General features: G+C 36.5%; 1 protein-coding gene across 1 annotated transcript in view; it reads right to left on the reverse strand.

Annotated features, from left to right (window-relative positions):
• CNTNAP4 (contactin associated protein family member 4) overlaps positions 1-26,531 on the reverse strand; it is a 202,851-nt gene that overhangs the window by 153,442 nt on the left and 22,878 nt on the right. The window contains exon 2 of the mRNA XM_005495530.4: positions 5,090-5,200. Within this exon, the coding sequence (XP_005495587.3) occupies positions 5,090-5,200 (111 nt within the window). The remainder of the gene's footprint in view (positions 1-5,089; positions 5,201-26,531) is intronic.

The raw sequence follows: 26,531 nt of genomic DNA on the forward strand, positions 1-26,531 counted from the left end.
CAACACCATAAACAGCTTTTCTATGTGCCTACAGGCATAATTTTTTAAGGTATCTAATACCCTTATTAAAAACATTTTCTGCAGAAGAAGTGAAAGTAAAATGGCATTAAAAACAATTTTCTAATTAATATGCTGAGAGATCCATGGTAAGGCTCTTACTAAAAGATATAATTATTGTAATAGCTAGCTACAGGAAAGAAACCAACCAAAGAAAATCAGTTTGATTTCTTCTTCAGAACCTGCATGGTCCTGGGGTTTTACTGGACAACAGCACATCATTTGGTCCTTTATGAAGAAATCGCTATAAAAATTTTTAATGTTTTTTGTTTAAAAGCAAAAGACTGAGATTGTTACTTTTGCCTTTTTCCTAACATATATATGTGCATTAACAGGTATGTCATAAAAATGTGTCACAATATTAGATGCTTCAACTTAGATTTGCTGTTTGTTTATAAAAACATAATGATTAACATCAGACTTGACCTTTTTTTGTTCCAGTTTCCTTTTGTTGTTCCTTGTATTAAAGTAAAATGTCAGCTTTAATAAATTTTATTTGCATACTGCTGAAATGGAGAGGGTAAGCTTTTCCTAATTATCCTTTGGTGTCATACAATCCTAGCTGCAATTAAGTTTTTTTTTAATTTGTCTCCCATTTTTTTTATTTGTTAGCATTACATTATGAAGGCTAAACTGCTTCTTATAAAAATTGATGAAAACTGACTTTCTTATTGTGTAACAATTTTTTTTTTCTTTAACTGTTGTCTTGATGTTTTCTTTAACTACTGATTGCTAGAATTCATCTATCCATTTTGACCTACTTAGTGTCAGTTCTCAAAAAGTGATTAAAGCATACTGTTTTATAAAAAAAAAAAAATAAGTATGGAGTTTACTGAATAAACGATCCTTTAAATATTCATTGTAACAAAAAGAATGTGATAAAGCGTAGGATATTCAGTGTAATGGTAAGGTAAAGGTAATGAAAAAGACAAAGAAGTTCCATATATACACCAGAGGGGGAAAAAAATAGACCTGCTGTTAAGGCATTCAAAATTTCAGGCTGCTTTTGAAAAACTGGCAGGGTAAGCTGACAGCATAATTAAAATACATGGGTTTCTTCCTACTTCAGGGAAAGAGAAAGCTGTAAGCCAGTTTTTTTTGGCTACTTAACAACTTCTATATTCAATTTTACTCTGTCATATTTTGATCAATTAATTGTGTGTGAATATGGGGCAAGATAATCACAGCCAAATCCTTATGCAGCTTATTTAGCTGTCCAAATATTAAGGCTATTCCAATGGTATGTTCACTCTTGTAGAACAACAGTCTTCTGAATTTTTTTTCTTGCAAGGTTTCAGAAGTTCATTAACTCAATAGAAGGCCTGTGTTCTTGGATAAAAAGGCTCATGGTGTGGTGATTCATAGTGCAATTAATGTATCTTTTCCAAGGGTATTGGAATGGTGAATTAGAGAGTTTGTACAACCAGCTTGACAGCCCACTGCAGACAAAACCAGAAAATGCTGAGCTCAACAATGACACAACCTTCTCTCCATGTGGTAAAGGGCTCTTTCACAGATCATGGTTGGGGGACAGTACATCAAGAATTTGCAAACAAAGCAAGCCCTCTGTAGCACCAGACTTCAACTGAGTACTCACCATGTAAATTATTGGCAATGAGTGGACAGAAACACATCCTTGATGGTCCTGGTTAGGTATTGGCATTTAAACTCCTATCATTTTCCCAGGCTGACATGTTCTGAATACTGTCTGCTTTTTCTCTTCTTCTGGGATGCCTCAGTTCACCCTATAAAGAGGTGCACTTTACCTTTGTTCTTTTTTCCTTTTTGTTTCATTTACTCTCTTGTGGACAGATAGTAAGAAGAGAGCGCCTCCCCTGAACATTTTTCGTGTCACCTATTCCCACTGGCAGAGCAAAACAGTCTAGAATTTCAACTTTCAGCATCCAGAATTTTAGTACACAGCTCAGTGGTAAAGTATAAAGCTATATAGAAAATAAGAACATCTTTTTTTCTGTTTGCTTGCACGTAAGTTTGTTTGTTTGGTTTTGGTTTTTGTTTGCTTTGGTTTGGGTATTTTTTTTGCTAGACAAGAAGCTAAGAGGGATTGCTAATTTATTAAATCCCCAGATTAATCTGAGCCACAGCTTTGCAGAATAGAGTTCCTCTTTAATAGGTATGACCTCTGCTCTTTCCTCTAAATACTTTATAACTCACCCTGTTAAAGTGTTTATTTATATTATACATTTAGGTATACTTACATTGTATATTTAAGTATATTGATTACATATTTCTTCATAATTGCTTTTCCATGCTTATTCACTATTTCACCAATCTTCATTTCATAATGTATTTCATCATAAATCATTTGGGCTTACTTCCTTATAATCAACAAAAGTATTGAACACAGCTGGCCTTAGAGTTTCCTTTGAACTTCTCTGAAAACACCTTTACATAAAAATGATAAATGCATTATGAGGTCCACCAGCTAGATCTCAATACATTTAATTTGAACAGCAATGATATGGTGATACTACTTAAAATTTAAAATTCATACAAAATTAGGCCAAAAGCCAAACTCTGCTTATATTAAATTCCTGCATTGTATATCTGCTAGCCTCAAACAATTAAATTGTGGCTTTAAAAATTTTATTTTTCCATTAAAAATATTCAACTGCTATTAGTGATTGGAGTTTTTTGACTTAAATCTTTTTACTTAATTTTTCTATCTAATTTTCCATTATTGCAAGCAAAGCTGATGTCAGAGTAACTACTTAAGCAGTTAGCAGAAGTATTCATTAGCTGTGCTTGAGTATTGAGAAAAACTTCAGGGAATCAATGAACTAGTAATAATTAAAACTCTGAAGAACATTTAATGAGTTATTCCTGGATGTTATCACTTTCCTTAACTGCTAATGGATTGGAATTTTTTTTTGTTATTAAGGAATTCAGCCACATTATCTTTCTGCTTTACAGAGAGAAAGCTGAAACATATTCTCAGTAAGCTGTTTTACTAATCATTCACTGCTGTTATCATTTTTGCTATGCCTTCACATAAAGTACATATTGTACTTATTTTTTTTAGGCTTAAGTTTTCTTTCCTCAATCCCCTTATTTTTCCTATTGATTTTCTACATTTAGTAAACACAAATCTACACAATTAAAGAACCATTTCAGTGCAACTTCCCACGTTTCTGATAAATTTCCTGCTATTTTTTAACTTTCCACTGCCAACTGAAACAGTGGAGGTGTAGATAGACATTTAGTTTATTTCTTTATTGACGAAGGACAACATTTTGACTTCCATGTAATCTGTGTAAAAATACTCAACTTTTTTCTGTCAAAAAAGCATTCGATTTTCCCTAACTTTGGCATTTTAAGAACTGAGCATATTATTGTATTAAAACCACAATCTGCTTGTCTTAAATGAATGTTAGGAGGTCACAATCTAACTTTGGCTGGAAAAAAGAGACGCTTTTGTTCAAACTAGAGAATGATCTCTATTAAATGCAAGCCCACTTTCAATTATCACACATTGAATCTCTAATGATGTGTTTGTTGCTTTCTTAAAATCACTGACAGCCTACATCATATTTTCCTAACAGATGCTTTTTCCAGTCTGTGTGGTTTAGCAAACATTTCTTGTGTGCCTAAATGTTTTTGTTTAAAACCACATATATATAATAACAAGCTTTGTTCCATCCAAATAAAACTTTCCTGTATATACATCTATAAATATAATCAGCTTTTGCACAGGAAATTCACAAAAAAGTAAAACACAAATTCAATGTAGAAAATGTATTCCTGGTTCCACAGCAAGTAGAGTCTCTATTCTCACCGAAAAATAAACAAAAAATAAATATAAGTTAAAACTAGTTTAATTAGGACTAATTTATAGAAGACTGAAGAAATTTTCATCTCACCACATCTACAGCATTCCATAAAATTATGTCCGAATGATGCAAATATATCTAGCCAAACAATCTGGTCATATTATTAAAAAATTACAAATGAATAAGACATTTAAACCTGTACTCTATTCAGCTGCATGAACCTGAGGTACACAGAATGAGAAGGCAGACAGCCACAATCTTCTAATTAAGCTACCTGCTGTTTTGTATCTACATGAGTTCAAATGAGACCAGATGTAAGGTTATAAGCATTTCTAATGCGTGCATACGGTACAGGGCAAAGCAAAGGGAATTATAAATCTAAAAAATGCATTTTAACATGGCATAAACAACTTCATACAGATGAAAAGAGCCAAATGGAAAAAGCTTTCAAACATACAATTTTAGGGAAGACCAATATGAAAGTGCTAACTTTGGTGATAATACAGGCATTATTTAAAATTCTAAGAGCATATATTACTTCACACTAAGGGAATTCTTTCCAGGATATATAATTTCCACTGATATCGCAACTTCATCCGAAACAGAAGCTCATGCTTATACTGCATACCATGTCAGTAAAACAGATAGGGATATTTCTTCTTCACAATAGTATTTCTATCTATCAGACATAGCAAATATTCCAGTAAATCATAGAGGTTCAATGACAGAAATTACTTTGGCAGGACAAAATATTATTAAGATTTTATATACCTCTCAATTAAATAATGCAAAATACAACAACGGACTACATGAGGAACATTACATAAGTGTATGAATTCTCTAAGTAACCATCACTAATATTGTGGCTGAATTATGAAGAACTAGATTGTGACGTAAGACGCAATATTTCAGTGAACTTTCCCAGGACAGTGCCTTTGAAACAGTTAATTCATCAGATTCCTCAATGGTAATAATTAAATAGAAATCAGTATCCATATATGCCGCCTCTTCAATAAGTTCACAGAGCAGCTCCAGCCACTGAGGGCTCATGTTGTCAGACAGCTTACCACAGGGTGAGAAGTCGAGATTCATAACTTCCTTGAGCTGAGACTAAACTGTCATCCATTGCTGGTATACAAACACCAGACAAAAATTATTTCAAAGATAACACATGCTCTTGAGTATCTAAACTGTTTTCGTTCCAACCCAGAATTAACAACTGGCCAGTAAAAATCACTCACCCTCTCTTCGATTAAGCCTTGCAAATCCAGGGCTGTGACTGCTAGACAGCTCTGATGAGCTACTGAATGATGACTGAGGCAAGGCAGACACCAGCTGATCATCACAATTATCTGTCAATGAAAAATATCATATTCAGGTTAATCCCACAGAACCATGTACTGGAACTGCAACATAATAAGCTCTGCAACTGAGAGCAGCATATCTCTAAACATTTCCTCTAGCTGTAGCATGTGTAGAAGTATCAGTACTGAGGCACAGGTTTTGGGCTTTTTTACCCAATATTTCATGAGACAACCAGACAATAATTTACCATGTTCTTTAACCAGCTGGTTTTACCCACTTCTGACTTAACTTCTGAGATCATACCATGGAATGGTTCACTGTCCACTCACTATGATTTACATGAATAGCAAGTGACCCATTCAATTCTCTGTTGCAACACCAACCTACAACCTCACCACATGGTTTTTATTTACTTTTGACCTGATGCCAGCACAGGTCTTTGCAATCACTTTTAATGTGCAATCACATTTAATACAGCTGTTTCTACAAAAAAATCATAAAGCCAAGCAAACTGAATGAAATTAAATAAAAAAGTAATCTCACCCCTTTATAGTACAGTAAACATGACAAAATGGAAAAATTTTTGCTTTTCAAATGGTATATGCATTTGACACAGACACAACAAAATAATCATCTCACAATTATTAGTATGCGAGTCCTAACGTCATACAGAATAAAACCTGAGCATTTCAGAAAAAGAAGACTTAAGTGCAGTTCACAATCAATTGTGAAGAAACAAGCAAATGGTAATCAATACTCTAGCTTTAAATGCCTCTCCAGCTGAATTACTACAGACTGTATGTGTTCATTCTCCATTTAAATTTGAAATGTATCAATTGAGAATCAATATCTGATCTAGTTCAGCTGAAAGAAAATTAACTTTAAAAAACTCAAGTACAGCAAGTCCTTCCCTAACTCTACTGGGGCTGGAATCAGTTCTTTAGAAAAAGAGGAAATTATGTCAAATTTTAGTCTTTGTGAAGTGTTTCTTTTCAGGACAATTACATTCTTTGGATGCAACTAGTAACTGACAAGTCATAGGTGAATTCTTCTTCCAATGCTTCTATTTGTCTACTAGGATTCACAATCAAAATCCATAAATATTAATGAGTACAAAATCTTTTTTCCTTACCTTAATTAATAATTAAGTGTTTCTGCTAAGTAATTATAGATATTTCTAATTAACCGCAGACTTTAATGTGAATGTCTCAAGGGGATTTTTGATCACATTCAAAAATTTTGGTTTTGAAGTTGTTTAATTTAGTTCTTTGAGGAAAACTCTTTCTAAAGGAAAGGCCTAGTAGTGGCCTTGACTGTTACAGTTACAGAATTCTCTCCTAAATTCTATAAATAATATCCATTCACAACAAGCAACAGGTTTAAATCATTGCTCTTGATAAAGTCACATATGCCATATTCTATCAAGATCAGAGTACTTCTCTCATTAAAAAAAAATAAAAACAAAAAAGGAAATAAAATTATTCTTACTTTCAAAACTTTATTTCCTGTTCCAGGTTTACACAATAAAAAAGGAAAGCAAATTATACTACTCTTTAGTGTCCAACTACAAACTCATTTTTTCACTTCATTATCCACAGATTAGATTTACAATGGTGAAAGAATTCTACTTGGAACAAATTGTCCAAGTTGTAAGCACAAAAAAGAAAAAAAAACCTGAATATCTTATGAGTAAATGCATTGCACTGGCACATCTTAGAAAAGGATCTCATTAGTGAAATTTCTTTACAGCACAGAAAACAGAAAGAACTTATTAGTCATAAATTGCATTAGAAAGAGAATGTCATGACGCTGTGCTTCACACAGAGAGCTACTTACACTGCTGATTCAAGGGAACACTTCAACTGTCACTGATCCTTCTTCTACAGCCAAAGCCTACACTAGATACCGGATGCATATTAAGAGGAGAAAATAAAGCCTAGATACCCAGATGCATATTAAGAGGAGAAAATAAAAGCCATTTTTACTCAAATCTATCTGCCTGATATACAGTCAAGGACCCACAGAATCCCAGAACAGCTTGAGTTGGAAAGGACCTTTAAAGGTCATAGAGTCCAACACCCTACTATAAGCTGGGACACCTGCACTTGACCAGACTGCCCATCCAACCTGATCTAATGTTTCTGAGTGTGCAGCATACACAGCTCTAGTAAACAGCTCTAGTGTTTCACCACTCCCATCATAAAAATTTTCTTCCTTGTAACTCATCTAAATCTACCCTCCTTTGTTTCAAAACCATTTCCCCTTGTTCTGTTGCTACAGACTTTCTTATTAAGTACTGCAAGGGCCACAACGAGGTCTCCGTGGCAGCTTCTCTTCTCCAGATGAGAAGAGAACTCAACTCTCTCTGCCTCTCCTTCGAGGCAAGCTTCTGCTCCATCCCTCTGAACATTTTTTCAGCCCTCATCTGGACCTGCTCCACAGGTCCATGTCCTCCCTGTGCTCAGAATTGCAGAGCTACTTGCAGCAGAATGTCTCATCTCTCTCAAATGTCTCATATTTTAAATATTGATCTTCTGGTGAGAGGTGGCATGTGTTATGAAATGAATCATCAGGAATGAGAGCATGCCATTAATACATAGAAGCACTAGTAGATAACAACAGCAGGCACACTACTTTTAAATCACCCCTGGGTATAACTTCACAAATTTCAATTCAAAATAAACCAAAAAAAGCTACATTCCGCTGGATGGATAATACATCTGCCTTTGTAATGTTAGCTTCTGCCAAATACATTTTTCACCTTTTTTCTTTTTAATGTACATGTTGGAAAGGAATCAATGGTACTGAATTATTCTACCCAGATGGTCTAATACATGTGTATTTGTGAAACACACATATTGCTTTGAGATATTCCCAGAAGAATTCTATGAGCACTTAGCATTTATCATATAACAGTTTATGTCAAACTTGATTTATAACAGAAAGGCACATAAAATTTTGAATATTAAAAGAGGTATTATCCAAAATCCAACAGTCCATGATATGGCTTTCTGCCTTTTGCACAATATGAGAAATGAGCAATTTGTCACAAATAGATATACACTGAATAATTATACATTTATTTTACAACAGCGACTATGCTTTATTTCATGAAAATGACTTCATATAAACTTCTGCTTTATTGCTTAGCACATGTAGCTTAAAACATATTCTTGTGGCACTTCCATTGTGCAATTTAATTCAAAATTTAGTATGAATTCCAGAGTGAAATCAAAACACTTTGTAAAAATTGTCAAGAACCAGATGGCCAGTATGAACTTGCTTCTTAATGTAAATAAACATAAATGAAAGAATACTCTCTACAGGCTGACAATTCTGTATGCTTTCATTTACACTGGAAAATATTCTACACGACAGAAACACTCTATGAATTCAGTGCTTTCTCACATGATAACAATGACTTTTCATTTCTCTTGGACAGCCTTCCACTGTTCAACAGAACACATCTCACTGCTGAAGGCAATGTAGGGCTTTCTGATGATATTTCACACAGCTTCTTCTAGGCTAAAGGAACACTTAAATGGACCATTCTACCACAAGATTTAAAACAAGGCATTTTAGTTAAAAGTTGTCCATCATATAGCATTTATTACATTTTTTGTGATAAATATATATTTTCTACACAATACACAAGAATACAAAAAGCATAAAGAACCCCTGGGTTTCTTCAATATGCACAAAAATCTGGTAACAAAAAAGGTTTTGTGAAAGAAAAAATATATAAACAAATACATATTATCTGTTATTCAAGAAAAGTTATTCAAGCTATGTAAGGCATGCCTTTCCATATACCGTAATTTCAGTGTGAGTTTAATCAAATTTATAAAGCAACTGAGACATTTTAAAGGAATAAAACTCTGAAGTGATGCATGAATGAAGTATGCCTGTCGTTTCTCTTCCAGCTCCAAACAATATCCCATTATGCATACACTGAATAAGCCAAGAAATTTTTAATACACAAGTACTATAAATTACATAGATCATGCCATATGAACTACAACTAACGAGTTCAAATAGGATATCATCCTATAATAATAACAGTTACAATAACAATATTTGCAGTTATCATCACTATGTTTACAACATTATGGTTGAACAAATAAATTTTGTTTCTTCTACCAAAGGAGCTGCTTGTTGAAATAAAAATTGTAATAAAAATAGCAGAATACTGGGACAATCTGAGATTTATTCATTCAGAATGCATGTGTGTATATTTTAATTTCCATGTAGTGAAAAAAACCTAAATTCATTTATAGGCATAAACCTTTTCTTTTCTGTGAAAACTTAAAAAATACATGGCACTGATTTTACTTTGAATGGAACAATTTATTTGTCTGAATTATCAGCTTGGTCCACAATAATGCCTAACAGATTTTAATGCTTTTCAATTTGAATGCAAATTTACTCTAAATAAGCAAATGTCAACATACAGCTACCATAAGTTGATGAGAAAAATTATATTCTGTTCATAACTATCAAAAACATACATGCATTTCATCATCACATCAACTTTCCTCATGACATATCTCAACTCAAACTAAAACACCCCAACTTAAGTGCATACACAAATTAACATATTGCAATTTCACCTATTTTACATTTAAATGAAATTATTTTCAGCTATTATATTGTTTCATGCACTTTTTCTTAAAATTCAATTTACTCCAAGCTCCCTCAACCAACAAGAACTACCAACTCCTTAACTAACTATTAAACTTCTCATAAGGCAGGACAGAAGTAGCATAGAAGGAAAAAAAATTATGATGTTTGACTTCCCAAGAAGCCTATCAAGTTCTTCAGCTTTATGAAGGAAAAAAAATGTTCCAGTAAACCACATGAAAACAAGACAAGAGTAAAAAAAAAACAAATCAAAGAAGGTTTTGCAACTTTTTTTCAAGTAGGGAAAGCTAAATACCTAATCATCAGACAAATAGAATGGCTAAAAACAACTAGAAATGCAATCATAGTGGAACAGAATAGAAGAGGCAACAGCTCTGGAAGTGTCTCAAAAGTGTAATAGAATTCATCTTTCCCATGCAAGTAAGCCCTAAGAAGGATCAACTTTGCTATCAACTTTTAATAAATTGATGTCTATGATGAAAAACCCCATGAAAAGCAACAAGACTCGTAACAATAAAGCACGTGTCATACTGTAGCAACAAGACTAGTGCTTGCTAAAACCTTAAAAAAGGTGCCACAAAATTTGCCCTCCAACAGATATTTATTAAATCTTTGGTTCTGTTACGTGCACTTCGAAGTTTCTTCTCCCAGCACTGTGAGAAGACCACATATTCTCTAGCCTGTCCACTCTTTTCAACAAAAGAAACTTCAGTTTCCCCAGGAGTGAGCACCTATGTCATTTTAATAGGTTTAATAGGTTATTCTATTCTAATAATAGAATTTTTAAGTACACTAATTGTGGTAATTTAGTCTTTGGTCAGTGTGCAAGCTTGTAACCAGTTCCAAAAGATTCATTGAATTTAATGAGATTTCTATGACATATGTGAAAAGAGGTTTCCCCTCTCCTTGTTTTCCTGAGAGGCATTGACCATTATGCTGGTCCCAATCTCAGTGAAATCTTCATCAATAAGAGAAATGAGGAGAAGTCAACAGATTCACACACCATTAGACCTTCACAGTCTCAGGCTGCCTAGCAACACAAGATGCAATGTCACTTAAGATGACCCAGCCTGTCATTACTGCTGCTTCTATATGCTTATGCTTGCATTTGCCTCCTGGACAGGGATAAATTATCCTTTTTCAGAGACCGAAGAACTTCTTTATCTCAGGTCTGCTCCTGGCTATTTGTAGCTAGAAGCTTAAAAACAACTCACTAGGAAAGTTGCACTGTTTCACTCATGCCTTTTGATAGCCACCAGTGTTTTCCATTCTTCAGCTCAGTTTATGGAACATATTAGGCATTTCCACATAATTACATTTCAACTGCATGTAGTAGCCAAATGAGTTCATAATGCCTTACTTCACTAAGATTTCTGCTGTTGCTTATTTGAAAGATGTTAACCTTTGAAATTTTGAAATTTTACTTGTGAGTAGCTCAGGCTGGTTTTCTTAATGTATTTATTATTTAAAGACCACTTTACATTAATAGATTTCACTTATTTCTTGAAGACGGTGGAAAGAGAAGGCAGGGAGCTGACCGATCAGGATAAGAAAAGAAGGTTTTAGGATTTTGAAATAGTTTTTTCTGCAAATGTAAAGACTTTATCAGGGATATAACCCACATGGCAGGGCTGATGATTTTCTTGAACTTGAAAAAAGTCTTCCAGTTTTCTGATCATCTTTTCCACACAGCAGCTAACACAAATTCAGCACAGAATTCTAACACTTAGCAGTCAATTCTTCCTTTTGTATTCACATCAGGCATGTGACTTTAACAAAATACATGAAATGCTATATTTTCTTCCTTTCATGGAGCCATCCCTTTCCACAACTGCAGCTATTTCACGCCAACAAGAAATCAAGAACAGCTAGTGAGTACAAAAAGCCAAATTTCCTCTGTGTTCACAGACAGCCTTGTTGCTCTCCAGGGACATGAAAGACTTTTTGTGACTAAACACAGCGAACGTAAAATGATAAACCAGAAGGAATAGGATAAACACTGCAGAAATATAGATCAGAGTTTAATTATACAGGAATGGAAGGGACACAAAAAATGTTTCCCTACAGACACTTGCGAAGATTCACACCTTGTAAGAGATATTCAATTGCTGGCATGGTTGCTATATAGCTGGAAATTATGCTTTCCTTAGGTCTTTATTTGTTTATTTTTATTTTGCTTTTATCTGCTGACACGGTACTTTTGTTATATATATTAGGGAAAGGGAGCCAGAAAATCACAAAGAGTTCTAAAAATCTGTGAGCAAGTGAAATAAAGGACCTCCTTGTTCTTAGTACTTAGAAACCAGCCCCAAGTCACAAACTCTACTTCTACTAAGTGACACAAAAGACAACTGAATTAACTCACTCTGGATTCTCTTGGTCTTTTCCAGAAACCTTCAGACAATGATTCAATGCAAGGCAAGTAGTGTCACTAAAACTTAACACTGAATTCCTACTACCATTTGAAAAGTTCTTATAGTAAGTCCAAAGATGATTATATAAAGGCTGTATTTTTTCATAGATTCCATTTACATTTTTTATTTGTGAATTTAGTAGTGAAAAAGCATATGATCCAAAAAAACATTAGAATAGGACAAATGAGACTTGAGAGGTGATGGGGGAAATGGATGACTTCCAGTTAAGATCTTCTTATTCACTTTGAAAGAATAAGACAAATTTATTAATTAAGCAAATATGCTTCAATAACACTTTTAGATTAACTTCTTCAGGATGTATCCTACAGTAAATCAAGTAGAAGGGCTTCTACTAGATGGGCAAGTTTTGTGTCTTTTGATTTAAAGGCCTATTCTTCTCAAAACGAGTCAGAATGGCAAAATTAGGATACTTTCCAAAACATCACAGAATCAGAGTTTTGTGGTTATTTGGTTGTATAAACTCAAAATAATATTTAATTAATACTTCTATTTCTGAAATATCATGCATTTTCATTGAGTTTTGGTGGGGATCTTAGCAACTTGGACTACAGGGTGAAAAAAAGTTTAGTATAAAAAGACAGTAATAAATTAAATGTTAGTAAGTATGATCTTGTGGGTAAATAAGATCAGACCAAATTATTCAGCAAGTCTAATAGAGTTTTTTCTGGGAAAAGTTATGAAAGACTAATGCACTTTATAATGTCAGTTGCAAGTTTCTCAAGCACGTGTGGTAGAAAAGACAAGGTTTTTAGAGAGAATGAAAATGAATACATGGAACTGAAAAAATACTAACAGTTTATAATTAAAATATTTCATATAGATCAAAAGCACATAAACTTTACCATTAGCATTCATTTTTTCCCATGTCATTGTGCAATATATCAAAAGTAATTCTGTAGCACCATGAGGTATGGTCCTCTCATGAGGTATTTCCTTAACTTTCTTGCTGGTTGATTAAATTTTCACCATCTTAGTGCTATGTCCTAGTGTTTTTTAAATTTGGAATATTTTATTAGAAATAAATTCTTTTCATCCAGAATAACATAATCAGATAATATATCCATGTTTCTCGAGATCAATAAAAGCTTCTTTAACACAAGAGAGGATATTTTACATGTCTTGTTACCAGAAGTACACAGAAATCTTTTTGCTCTTTCCTAAACCAGCAGATGCAGAGAGACTTCACAGGAAAGCGGGAAAGAACTGTTTGTTTGGTTTGATGAAAGCTTCGACTGTGATTTAATTACCTCAAATTTTGCAGTACAGCAAGATCCAAAGGTATCTTTCATATAGAAATAATCTCCTTTCTTCACTATCAGTTGTAGTACTTCAAGTGAAAGTTTATGCCAATGGTGATGCAATTACCTCAAGAATTCTTAAATAAAACAAATTATTTCAGTCTTATCCAGCAAGCCCTATTTTCCACACCCTGCATCACTCTGTAGGCATACTTAGAACAGTCAGCATTTGCAGCTTCTTCTTGAACTAAAGGTACAAGCAGAAATACTGGTAGCAGGGGTCATTCCTCTGGGCTGAAAGCAAATTTTCACCGATTACTTTCATATACCATATTTGTCAAATTTGCTTCTCAAGGCCCAAGATGCTGTTCCATGAAACACAGGATATGCCTCCAGCTATCCTGTGGTTGTCTCCACCATTGAGAGCATGTAGCTCTTGCCTTGGTATATCTGCAGGAGCGCGACGCAATCAAACCTTTCCTTATTTGCATTTTGATCTGAGTCAGTTGATTAGAGCATGGTGCTAACAATGCCAAGGTTGGAGGATTTGATCTCTATGTGGATCATTCCTTTAAGAGTTGGACTCAGGGATCCTTATGGGTCCCTTCCAACTCTGAATATTCAGTGATTCTGTGACCACTGTCTAGCATACCACAGAGGCTTTACTTGGCCTGCTTGATCCCAGCACCTTCCACAGTTATGGACAACCTGGGATAAAGAGCCCATCCCTTCATCACAAGCCCATCTGGGTGTTGCACCTCTTCCCTGATGAGGCATCATGGGCCCACCAAGTCAGAAATAATTCACCCTTATGGTGCCAGTCCAGCTCCTCCTGAGACATTTTAATCTTGGCAGCTCAATCCACCTGTCCATTGTTGTGATGTTCTTCAGCAGCCCAACTCTTGGGCACATGAGTTGTGCATCTCATGTACAATCTCATTATGAACTTCTACAGCCAATTTCTCTATCCAGGCACAGTTCAGCAGCTCAGGTGGGTTTGTCTCTGCACTCCCAATTGGTCTTTTTCCATCCTTCCAGCCACCTCCACAGAGCATCTGATACCATTCATAAGTCAGTGCAGAGAAAGAGTGCTGGCCACTTCCCTTTCAGCAATATCTAAAGCCAGACTTTCAGCTCTGACTTGATCCACCTTGTCCCTCAACAACTTCTGTGACTCATCACATAGGGCATCCATTTTTGATGCACCCCTGCAGATGGCAAGATCCATCATTTCAGAGCATATATCACTTTTCATTTTCAGGTAGGTGATTATATTGTGTGGTCTCCTCAGCACATATCATCTTCCCCTCATCCTATGATGATGATGGTCCCAAATTTTTGACTTCAGGCCAGTTAGTGATGACTTCTGAGATCCCTGGAATATTGGGGTTTCGTATTTCGCTCGCTGTGTGAACAGCAAAACCCATTTACTTCACATCACATCAGTGTCATGACATGCAGAAGGCACTTTGAACATCCACCCCAGGACCAGCACTCAGGCTGCCAGGAGGAGCTGTGCTTCAGTGCCAATCACTTCTGAAGCAGTTCAAATCACTTCATAAGCTGCCTTTTTTCATTTGGGGTGTAACAGGCCTCGGATCTTTTGTATTCACAACTCCAGAACCTCATGAGTCATCCTTGAGTCTCCCTGGATACTTTTTGCCAGTCTCCAGAAAGGATAATTCTCTCCAACTGCAGTGTAGGGTGCATTTTTTGTATCCTGACGTGTTCTGACTGGCTCAAGGGCTACTGTATGAACAATCCCCTATTTAATTTGTTCAAAATCTTGTTGGTGCTCAGGACCTCAATTAAAATTGTTCTTCCAGGTCACATGAGAGAGAGGGTTTACAATCTGACTATGATCTGGAATACGCATCCTCCAAAACCCCACAACACCCATGAAAGGCTGAATTTCATTTCTGCCCGTTGTGGGGGACGTAGCTGCTATTTTGACCACATCCACTGGAATCCCAACGACATCCGTCTTACCATTCATCCAGGTTCACCCCAGGGTTAATTTATGCAGTAACCAGTAAAAGACCAGGACAGTCAGGTTATTTTGTACCACCTCATGTCACTGAGGATGACCTGAGGTGGTACAGAATAACCTGACAGGGTGCAGGGGAAGGGGAGAGGGGCTTCCTTCCCATCGAGCAAGTGTAGTGGACTGAGAGGTGGGGTAACTCTGGTTTCATGCTGGTTGGAGCGGTTTGGGTGCACTGGTTCTGTGCCAGAGGGAGTGTTGGGGGTTCAGTTCTCAACTGCAGAAGGGGCAATTGAGTATTGTCTGTTTCCAGGGGTTTCCTTGGCGAGCAGTAAGATTTATTTTTTGCACACTCTGTTGTTAGTGTTATTGCTGTTATCATTTATTTCCTTATCTCATTGCTGTTTCTCATAAATTGTTCTTATCTCAACTGTGATCTTTACTTTTTGTGCCTGAAATTCTCCTCTCCAGCCTGCTGCAAGGTGGTGAGGGAAGGCAGAAAGAAGCAAGTGAGCAGAAGTGTGGTGTGGAGAGTCCCAGTAGGAACACTAAATTGGGGAATACTATTCCTAAACCATGACATCAGTTTATTCCTAAAAACTGAATTTACTGGGGAGGCCCCTTCACCCTACTTTCTTTTATGGCAAAACCAGCCTTCAGGATTATTTGAATTGTCTTCAGCTCTTCCTCAAAACTTCCTCTGCTGTGTTGCCACACATCATGATGTCATCACTGTCCTGAAATTGTTCTGGAGCTTCGCCCTTTTTCAGTGCAGTCTGGATCAATCCATGGCAAATGGTGGGGCTGTGTTTCCAGTTCTGGGGCAGTCAGTTCCAGGTGAATTCCATGCCCCTCCAGGTGAAAGCAGACTTCATTCAGGCCCTGACAGTCCACTGTCAGTTTCCATTCTCCACTGGACCTACACACTGGCCATACAGGGCTGTTAAAGGGTGAGCAAGGCTGGCTGGCCACTCCCCTGGTCTCCATCTCACAAATCACCTCATGGCTGAGAACACAGAGTCCCAGCTGTGCAGTTTTGCTGGCAGTGCAGTGATGTGGTAGCGATCAGTACCTGTTGATCTTTGACCCTCAACAGCCCCACAGCAGAAGGGTCCTCTGAGAGACCAGGCAAGGTATTCAGCTGTCTAATTCCCTCTGTCTCCCATGAACTTTTGGGTCCTTGAAAAACCATCTCCTGAGGTAATCTATGCCAAGGATCCGTGCAGGTTCTGGGCTAGTCACAATGGGGTGTTTTGCCATTCATTCCCAGCCAGGCTCACTCCAGCTTCCAGTGCAGTCAGGTATTGGGACTCCCTTGTCACCCCAGAAACAAGAGATGGATGCTACCCCTACACATCTCGATGGCATGAGGGTACATTGTGCTCTGGTGTCAACTAAAGCTTTATACCCTTGTGTGTCTGATGTGCCAGGGAATGGGATCCTCACAGTCCAACAGATCTGACTGTCCCTTTCCACTAGCTGGCTGGAGTCAGGGCCCCTCTAGTCCTGGTCATGGCTCTCACTGCTCACTTCTTTTAAATATAAACTGAGGTCCCTTCAAGGGGTCCACAAGTAACACCAGCCTTCCTATTCTGTCTGAGGAAGGATTTGGCCATTGGAAACTGGAGTGGCATTTATCCCTGAAGAACTTCCTGTGCTACTTGTTTTTCCTTTCAGCTTATGTACCCCTGCTGTTAGTGCAGAAGTGGGCTTTCCATCCCACTTCTTCATGTCCTCTCTGTGGTCATGTGGGTAAAACCCCATGTCACCTGATGGCATGGATCCTCTCTCTCACAAGCATGGGATGCTTGCTCCCCGTAGAAGAGACTCTGGTCCATTCTGGCAGGGCATGGGACATCTTCTTTCTAATTTATTTGAGTCTTTTGAGTCTGTCTGCAGTCCTGGACAGATTCCACAGACAAGTTACATTTTGGCAGGGAGGAGAAAATATGATCTTCACATTCACAGAGTCAGGTAGTCACTTGAAGCATTGTTTCCTCTCCTTCTTTCATTGGTATCAATGCTGATGGGATGGCCTACAACAGTGGCATACTCTGTACAAACTTCTGCCACATGGATTGTGTACACTGGTCCTCACATGGATCTACAAAGAGGTCTACAACTTGTTATTTGAATCCTTATAGATTACCTCCAGCACAGCTCATTCTCTCAGGTACTGGGTACTTTTCTCCATTGTGCTCCAAAGGCTTGGGTGCATTATTAGATCATCCTTGAGAGAATACCTTTATCTCATTCACAGAAGACCTCCAAAGGCTGAGAGTTTCTGTCGTCTTCATAATCCCCTTGTCAACACCTACATCCCAGAACAGGGATCCCAGTTGCTTGGCTTCACTACCATCTAGTTTCATACCATGGGCCATGATATCCCAGCCTCAGAGTGGGTGTGTTACATGGGGCCCATTCAACTGCTGGCAGCTGAAATTTATTTATGTATCTCTGAGCTCACCCAAGAATAGAGACTGGATGATTACCTCTTGCTTTGTCACTTCCTCCAGTTCTGACAGCCCTGCTTCCTCTTCATTCCTCACTAAGCTAATGGATTTGTTCTTGGATCTTATTTTTGTATAGGGGCAGCTGCTGCTGGCATGGGTTGTTCCTCTGGTTCAGCTGCAGTCTGAATGGCCTTGCTGCCTGTTGCTCGGCTTTTCTCTCCTCCCCGAGTGCTGTATAGTAACAAGCAGTGCCTGGTAAGTAGCAGCCACAGCCCAGCATGTTGCAAAACGTCATGCCTCTCTGGAGCTGTCACACAGTTTATCTGCCAGATATTCTGCCACCTAATCAGGGTCCTGTAGTTTTTCAGGGGTGGACTTAGAACCACTGGAGCAGAAGAGTCCTTCAAAAGCTGACCCACTTTCTTCCACCTCCCATGCCATTCATCCACCCTCGAGGGCAGATGTCTGAAAGACCCTCCTAAAAATCTTTTTTGTCACTCTTTTGTTGTCACAAACACAGGTGTGAACCACACTCAAGAAACCCTGCAGACCTACCAACAAGAACATGTTTTCCTTAACATCAAAGGGAAATTCAAAATTCTCAAAAGCTGTTGTAACAGGCTTGAAGGAAGAAAAGGTGGGGGGTGAAAGGCTGCAGGAATTCATGCTCCCCTGTTCTTTCCAGTGGGTACAGTTATTAACAGATTCCCAAAGGTAACAACCAAGGTAAGGATAGCACAACAACACTGAATACACATTCCAAGTTGTCTTCATTGCCCTTAATGTTCTGATGTCACAAGGTGGTATCACACAGTACAGCAAAAAAAAAAAAAAAAAAAAAAAAAATTGTGATCCCTCTCCCTGCTCTGAAAAAGAACATTAAAAGGAGCACATAGTGCATATATAGGAATATATACAGATTAGGTACCACAATCACATGAAGAAACCAAACAAATTGTGACCAGTGACTCTGGATCTAAACCGACAAATTATTAGATCAAATTTGTTTCCAATGTTCTCTGGAAACAGAAACAAAATAAAATAAAGAACAATAAAAGTAACAATACTAATGATAAAGTGCACAAAAAAAAAGAGAGGAAGGATTCACATTGCTCACCCTCTGTGGAAACCCCTAACACCCAAAATCTCTCTCTTCCAGGCTACCTAACATGAAAAGGAGCCCTTCCCCCATCCCCAGAAGATGATGTGAGGTGGTACTGAATAACCTCTGGGTCCTGGCCATGCCCACTCCCGACAAAAATTCATTCTGTCCTGGCTAGAACCAGGACACCTCATAATAGAGATGTCCCTAGTCAGTTTAATAGCTCTCTGCTGGATTTATTACAGAAGCTCCATATGTCTCTTGTTCTGGGGAAGCCTGAACTGGACAAAGCACTCCAATTGTGCCTCACCAGGGCTGAGTAATAAGATCACTTGCCATGAACTACTAGCAATCCTCTTCCTAATGGACCCCAGGATACCACTGGCTTTCCTGGCCTCAAAGGGCACACTGCTGGCTCACGGACAATTTGTTGTCCCACAGGACTCCCAGGTGCTTCTCCACAGAGGTGCTTTCCAGCAGGTCAGTTCCTAGCCTGTACAGGTCCTTGTTCCACTTTTGATCATCAGCAAACTTGCTGAGGAGGGAGTCTATTTCTTCATCCAAGTAATTTCATTATTAGCAGCATGTAATTTGTATCCCAGCATATGTTACTGACAAAACAGGATTCGATTAAGTACCTGTCTCTCAGGCATCCTTCTAAACAATACTCAATCCAGTGATCTCACCTTAGGTACACCTGTATGCTTCAAGATTGGCACTGAGCCAGTTTATTGGAATTTAAGATTTTCTATATTAATAACACAGAAGGCAATTCTTAAATCAAAGTTTTACCCAGAAATCCCTCACATGACTGAATTATTGAAATATATACTAGAAGTGCTTTTATCATTGGTTTTTAATTAATATGTCATTTACTCCTTCTGATTATTACTGAATTTTTAAGTTTAAGAATTTATTTGAATCCTACAGCCTTAAATCATGTCCCACAGTAGATCAAACTTACAGGATGTTACATAAGTTTGTCTTCTTAAATCATATCCAGACCTTCATGAAAGTGATTTCTGCCACTAAAAACTTTCATTACAACTTCATCAAAGTCCAAATACAATTCCTTTTCACCTCCTTTCACAAGTTTTTTAACCACTTTATAACTTGCAAATGCCAATAAGGAATAGGGGTATTAAGACCCTTTTAGAATGCGTGGACATGAATGGATAACAAGGAGTATCATCTTATTTTTTTGCAATATTTGGGAACAACTGACACCTGGTATCATCATGTATAACAAACAATGTAAAAGGCTGTCAGCTTCACCAGCATGTATGATTAAATCTGGTATAATTAAAGACACAATGAAACCCTAAAGAAAAAAAACTAGGAACATCAACAAGAAAAGCATATTAAATTTGGAAATATTTTCGATTTCCCAGGAATGCCCATGCAAACTTACTGTACTGATTTTGCTAATAAAAATAAGCAGTATTTTTAAAGTTGGAAATTGTTTTAAGCAGAGGTAATATCTCCATATAAATTTCTTATTAATCTATCATATTGTATAAGGATACAATAAAAAACCAGTACAAATACTTACAGCAGAAATGTTACACACTCCTCACAAATCCTGAAGCTTAGGCATGCACACCTCATTGCATGTCACTGCATGCTACAGTGCATTCTCAATTATTATGTTTCGCTGGAACAAACTTCTCTTTCATTTTTGGTGACATTTTTCCACTTGCCCCTTCAGCTAGAGTGAATACACACACTATTACTTTTTGCATGCTTTGGAAGAATTATTCTGAGAGCTAACATTCCAAACTACCTGCATAGACAGATAATGCCTAGTTCTTACCCAGGTACTTTCAATCTCATTAAATTCACTTTCAATTAAGAAAGAAGATAAGAAAGAATTTGGAAAATTTCTTCTTATAAAAAGTGAAAGCCCATAACATTAGACAACAGCCATATTTTTCCTATTTCTCTTTGCCTGTCAATTTTTTGCTCAATTACTTTGCCGTTCAGTCCTTATAAACCGTAGTTGCCTGTTCAGGACTGTTTGTCACAGAAAATACCAGCTGGGGAGAGCTCTTCCATTCATCAACATGCTGTGCTGCCCCCTTTTGACTGCTTCCCTAATTCTTACAGGCAAACTCATCTTCCAAGTCTCCTAGGGATTCAGAAAGATTTAATTTTTCCTCCCATATCTCCTTCTATTCCCTTTTTGAGATGACCACACTTCATAATTAAAATAATCTTTGTTCCACCTTCTTAAATACACAGTTGTATCTTATCTAGGCTGGCTGACGTATCTACTTTGCTAGGCAATGAACAGCTTCTTGCTCCAAAGGGATAATACCCCTTCCAAGCTCTTGGACTGGAGCGTGCTACCACACAGGTCTTTTGCACTGGATGAGTTATTTAGTATTTATCGGTTCACTGGGGAAGATTAAAAACACCTGTGTGTGACTATCCATTTAATCTGTTTGGGGTGGGAGAGAATTTGAGGTGACCTACATTATGCTACATCACAAGCACACTTTAAAATGTCCTGCAGGTCTTGGCTGCAGTCCAGTAAACAGAGAAGATCAAGTTCTTTGTTGAGATAAAAAAATGTTTTCATAATTTATGTCTTCTCCATGTTTCCCAAGAGAAAATATTCTACAATAATATAACAAATGTTAAAATATCAGGGTGGATTCCACTAATTAAACTCCTTAAAATGCAGGCTTCACAGCGACAAAATCTAGCAATTTCTTCTGTGACTGGAGATCCAGAATGGATACAACATTTCTCTACGAGTTACACAGAAGTTTCTCTTAAATACCTCAATAATTATTTCCTCTCTAAAGTAAAACAAATCAATATTTCATGTGGAACCCAATAGACATTGATTATATCTGAGTAAAGAACAGAAGGAAGACCAAAACTATCAGTGGGCAAATTTCCACTCCTGGTTCAATGCTCAACTCTGTCTGAGGAAGAGAGACAAAGGAAGATATGTTCCTTTCCATAACCTGCTAGTTTTACAAATTTACACCACCTGGCTAAATGCTAAGCAGTGAGAGTTTCACTTCATGCCATATTTTTTGGGACATTTCCCTGAAAATCCTCCCAAATAATTTTCTCTGTTAAATTGAATTTTGGCACAACTCTATCTTGAATAACCAGATACTACTGCAATTGCTATTACTGCTAATAATAAAAACATGAAAGAAATATGGAAACAAAATTATTTGTAACACTTTTGGGTAAGTCTTTGTATAGCAACCATAACTGCAAAATCTCTTCTAAAACTGGTTGCATTATTGCTTGTAATGAAACAAAGTGGAGGGAACTACACCATACATCTAAATAAAACAGGGGACTGTACACAATTTTAAGTTATGATATCTTAGCCTTATGACTTTAACAGTGATTTGGGTAGAAATAATCATCATCATCATCAGCAGCAGCATACTCATCATAAGGAGGTCTTACAAAAGGGACTTTCATTTCTTTACAAGTTTAGTTTAAGCTGTCTGTGTATCTGGCACTGCACTGAAACACAGCCTAAGCAAAACTGTGGCACCATGCTTTGCCAAGTCAGTCTAGCCCAGAGAAAGGACTTTAACCACTTTATGCCATACAGATTTTTCCACTGTTTTAGCACTGTAAATGAAATTGAATACGGGAACTCCCTGATACATGTCCAAATCATTGAACAGTGCATCTCACACTAATGCTTGTTTTATGATGTGTAGGCATTCATTTAAATTAGTACCTAAGTTTATGACGATAACATTAGTGCAATATGGCACAGAGTGAAAGGAAGAGTACCATCAGTGTTGTACACAGTCAATTCCACATTTTCCAACAGCATACTTGTACAAAATAGGGAAACAATTTCTTCTTCCTTTATTTTCTTTTTTTTCCCTAATAAACAGTTCCGTAATTAAATTATTAAGCAAATCATTCAGAGATTTTTTGAAACTTCATTTCCACCCAATTTAACTAAAGTGACTTAAAGATGTCAAATAATGGACAACTCACAATGAAAGAAAAAAATCTACATTGTACAAAACAAGCCTGTCTTCCTTGTGGTTTTGTCTGCTTGCTTGGTTTTGGTTTTTTTGTTTATTGTTAACTGCATTTCTGTGAATGGATGGCAAAGAGATTGAATTCCAAGATTCTGTTTTGTCAACATTTTATTCATCATTTCTTGACAAGACTTGAAGAAAACGTACTCTAGATACCAACTTTTTTGTCTCAGGAAGGGATGAACACAGGGTTCTGACTACAATGAAGTTTTACTGTTCAAATTCAAATAGAAGCCACACAATGCCACACAGGGCAGAAAAGCAGCGGATGGCAGCCCATTTTAAATTATGGTGTCTTTTCACAATGACTTCTACGGTGATTTGGGAAAGAACTGCCTTACAATAAGGAACTTTTGGTTGATAGGTTGGTTGGTTGGTTGGTTGGTTGGTTGGTTGGTTTGGTTTTGTTGCACAAGTTCATTGGAAGCTAACTGTGTATCTGGAACTTCATTTAAACTGCAGACTAGGAAGCACAGTGGCATAGTGGGATTCCAGATCAGCTGAGTCACCACTAATTGTAGGAAAATTTAAATGAAACCTCTAAAATTATATGTCATTATATTCTGAGAATTTTAAATTATTAACACTGAAAAGTAACATCTTAGATGTTTATTTTCTCATAGTAAATTATTTACTGCTTTTTCTTGGTCACATTATGGCATTTGCAGATTTATATCTCCTGTAACCTATAATTTTCAAAATAAGGTAATTCTCACCCAATCTTACAATGAAATCACCAGAAACTACTGCCTCAGATAATACAGTTACATAGCTACATCTGTGTTGATTAAAGGAAAGCAAAATAATGCAATAGCATTGACAATTTTTGTTAATTTACTCTGCCTGCAAAAACCTTCAGTATCAAAAATCATGTAGGCTCTTATTTAACATTCATACCAGGAGTGCAAGGCTAGAACTGACATGAATTAGGGCCTTCTATAACAGCTCAAAGTCATGCAGATCCCCCTAAAGAGGATGATTTTCAAGTCATCAATTCACCAGCTTCACAACTGTTTTAAATTATGAAAGCAAGAATAGTTATCTGGTCTAAAGCATTTGTGTTTTCCCTCAGCAGAGAGAGAAACCATGAGAAAAAACCAGAAGTCATTATGACCTGACTTTTGAGTAAATCATATCTTCCCTTCAATCATCACCAGCCTCTGCAGCCATATCTCTGAATGTTATTTTCCACAGATGCCTTGCAGTCATTGTGAATAATCTAGCTGTGTAGCTAGATTATTCACAACATTAGTGTTAAAAAAAAAAAAAAACACTCAGCATTAAAACTCAAAACAAAGGAGTAGTCCTTTGATTTCAGAAATTTAAGGCGAGACTTTGTAGTGCTTAAAGTTATCAAGCCTCCCGTCACAATTACGTTAGCATAGAAGATTAAAGCATTTTGGACGCAAAACTAAGTTATGTACATGTATATGGGGGGAAGACTGACTTTATTGATCTCACAGCAATTTTTCTTCCCTAAGATTACACTTACATTAACTGTGGGATCAATACAGGACTTCCAAAACATAGGAGTAGTTTCTTTTAAGTATGAAAACACAGTATGTGCTCACAAAATCCCACTGAAGGAGGCAATATTATTTCTTTAAATCATTACAGCTGAATTTCTTTGCTGCATAGTGAGCTTCGCTCCTTCTAGTATACCTAACTAAATATGGGACATATCGCATTTGCTTGGATTTAATACATGACACAGTTTATCACACGGAAAATCCAAGTCCCATATTACGCATGTAAAACTCATAGTAGAAAGCCAAGCAATAGTGGAGATACTCAGCTAAGAAACTGATTTTCACTCCTAGCTACAGTATTTGGTTTAAATTTGTTTATTTTTCTTTTTTTTTTTTAAACTTTGTGAATAATTTTCCCTTTTTCAGAAAGTTGAAAATAAAAATCCTTATATTACGAACATCTACAGTTTCTCAAAGTAAAGAATTTTATGCTTGATTTTGAGGAATTATACAGTTTTCAGTTACAAAATCAATTTGATGTTAACACATGGCTTATCTTATCTAGTCTACGTACATCGTATCACACTTTAATATCATTTTGAGGCCTCTTATTATTTAGTTGCTATGGAAAAATGCATTTACAAAAGAAAAGATTCCAGTAGTTATGAAACGCTACATAGACAGTAAGTAAGGAGTAAAGCTGCAAACACTTCAATAAAGACAGATTATAAATCTTTACAAGAAACTACTCAAAACTGAAGCACTACATTGATTATGAATAATAAAATTTACTGAAAAAAAGGAAAAAAAAAAACCAAAGGGTTGCAATGGTAGGAAGTAAATGAAAGCAGACTTTTAGAGGTTTTTAAATTAACTGAAAGAAATTATTTCATTTATCAATTAATTAGATCCACAGTAAAGTACTCTGAAAAACAGCTAATTCTACAATTAATGGCAACAAAAAATATCTATTAATATAGCACATAGGAAAACCTTCATTTTACTTTTTTCTTCTTGCATAAAAATGTGGGTAGAGTAAAAATCAAGTCACAAGGCAAAAATTAAGTCCAGTAGTTGGTGAAGAAATCCTAGAAGAGTAGGTACTTTCTAAAATAAACTAGTATCAGTCACCAAAATATTAATCTGTACTAATCTGGTGTCTTCAGGAACTGCAAATCACACAGTTAGCTGATGCTGAAAAACCTCTTCGCTACCATACCATACAGCGTAATGCTCAGTGTAGAAAACTGGGGGAAGAAATGAGAAGGAGGAATTGCCTTTTGCGCAATTCTCTTTCATCTTTACAAGTCACTATTACACAGAGTAGAACCCTGCCTTCCTGGAGAAGACAGAACACCTGACGGCCAAGGGGAAGATCTGAATGAAGTTCCTGTTTTGCTTTGCTTGCGTGCATGGCTTTTGTCTTTCCTACTGAACTGTCTTCAGCTTGACCTGAACATAACACCCGAAAAACAAAAGTAACACCCCAAGTTTACCTCCCTTCCATTTTATATCAAAGAGTATGTCTAAATGAAAGAGAATAGTTACGCTTTTCTGTCTTATAAATAACAACAATAACAATCCTACAAGCCTCTCTATGCAAACAAATGCACTGAGAAGTTTTCAGAACAACTTGGAATTTGGTAATCTACCAAATAAAAGTGGAAAACTCAAACAAGAGATGCATGATTGACAGTGGAAATTGTATACTGTCATCCAGCATTGAAAAGAAGGAAAAAACTTTGTTTAACCCACAATTTCCTCTACAGCATTAGCATTGACTGATGTAAAAATATCAGGAATTTTTAAATAGATTTATAGTTTTCGTCATGTTTATCTTCCTTTAGCTAAACACAAATTCAAAATATACTTGATTCTATGGATTATAACTTCAAATATATTAAAGTATTAGAAGACTAACACTCAAATATTGATGTTGCTTTCGGAAGCAAAGTGTGTTTGTATTTATTCTGATATGTAATTGCCTTACTTTTTAATTAAAAAAAAAGAAAAAAATTA

The sequence above is a fragment of the Zonotrichia albicollis genome, chromosome Z (genome assembly GCF_047830755.1).
Source record: "Zonotrichia albicollis isolate bZonAlb1 chromosome Z, bZonAlb1.hap1, whole genome shotgun sequence".
Classification (NCBI taxonomy): Eukaryota; Metazoa; Chordata; class Aves; order Passeriformes; family Passerellidae; genus Zonotrichia; species Zonotrichia albicollis.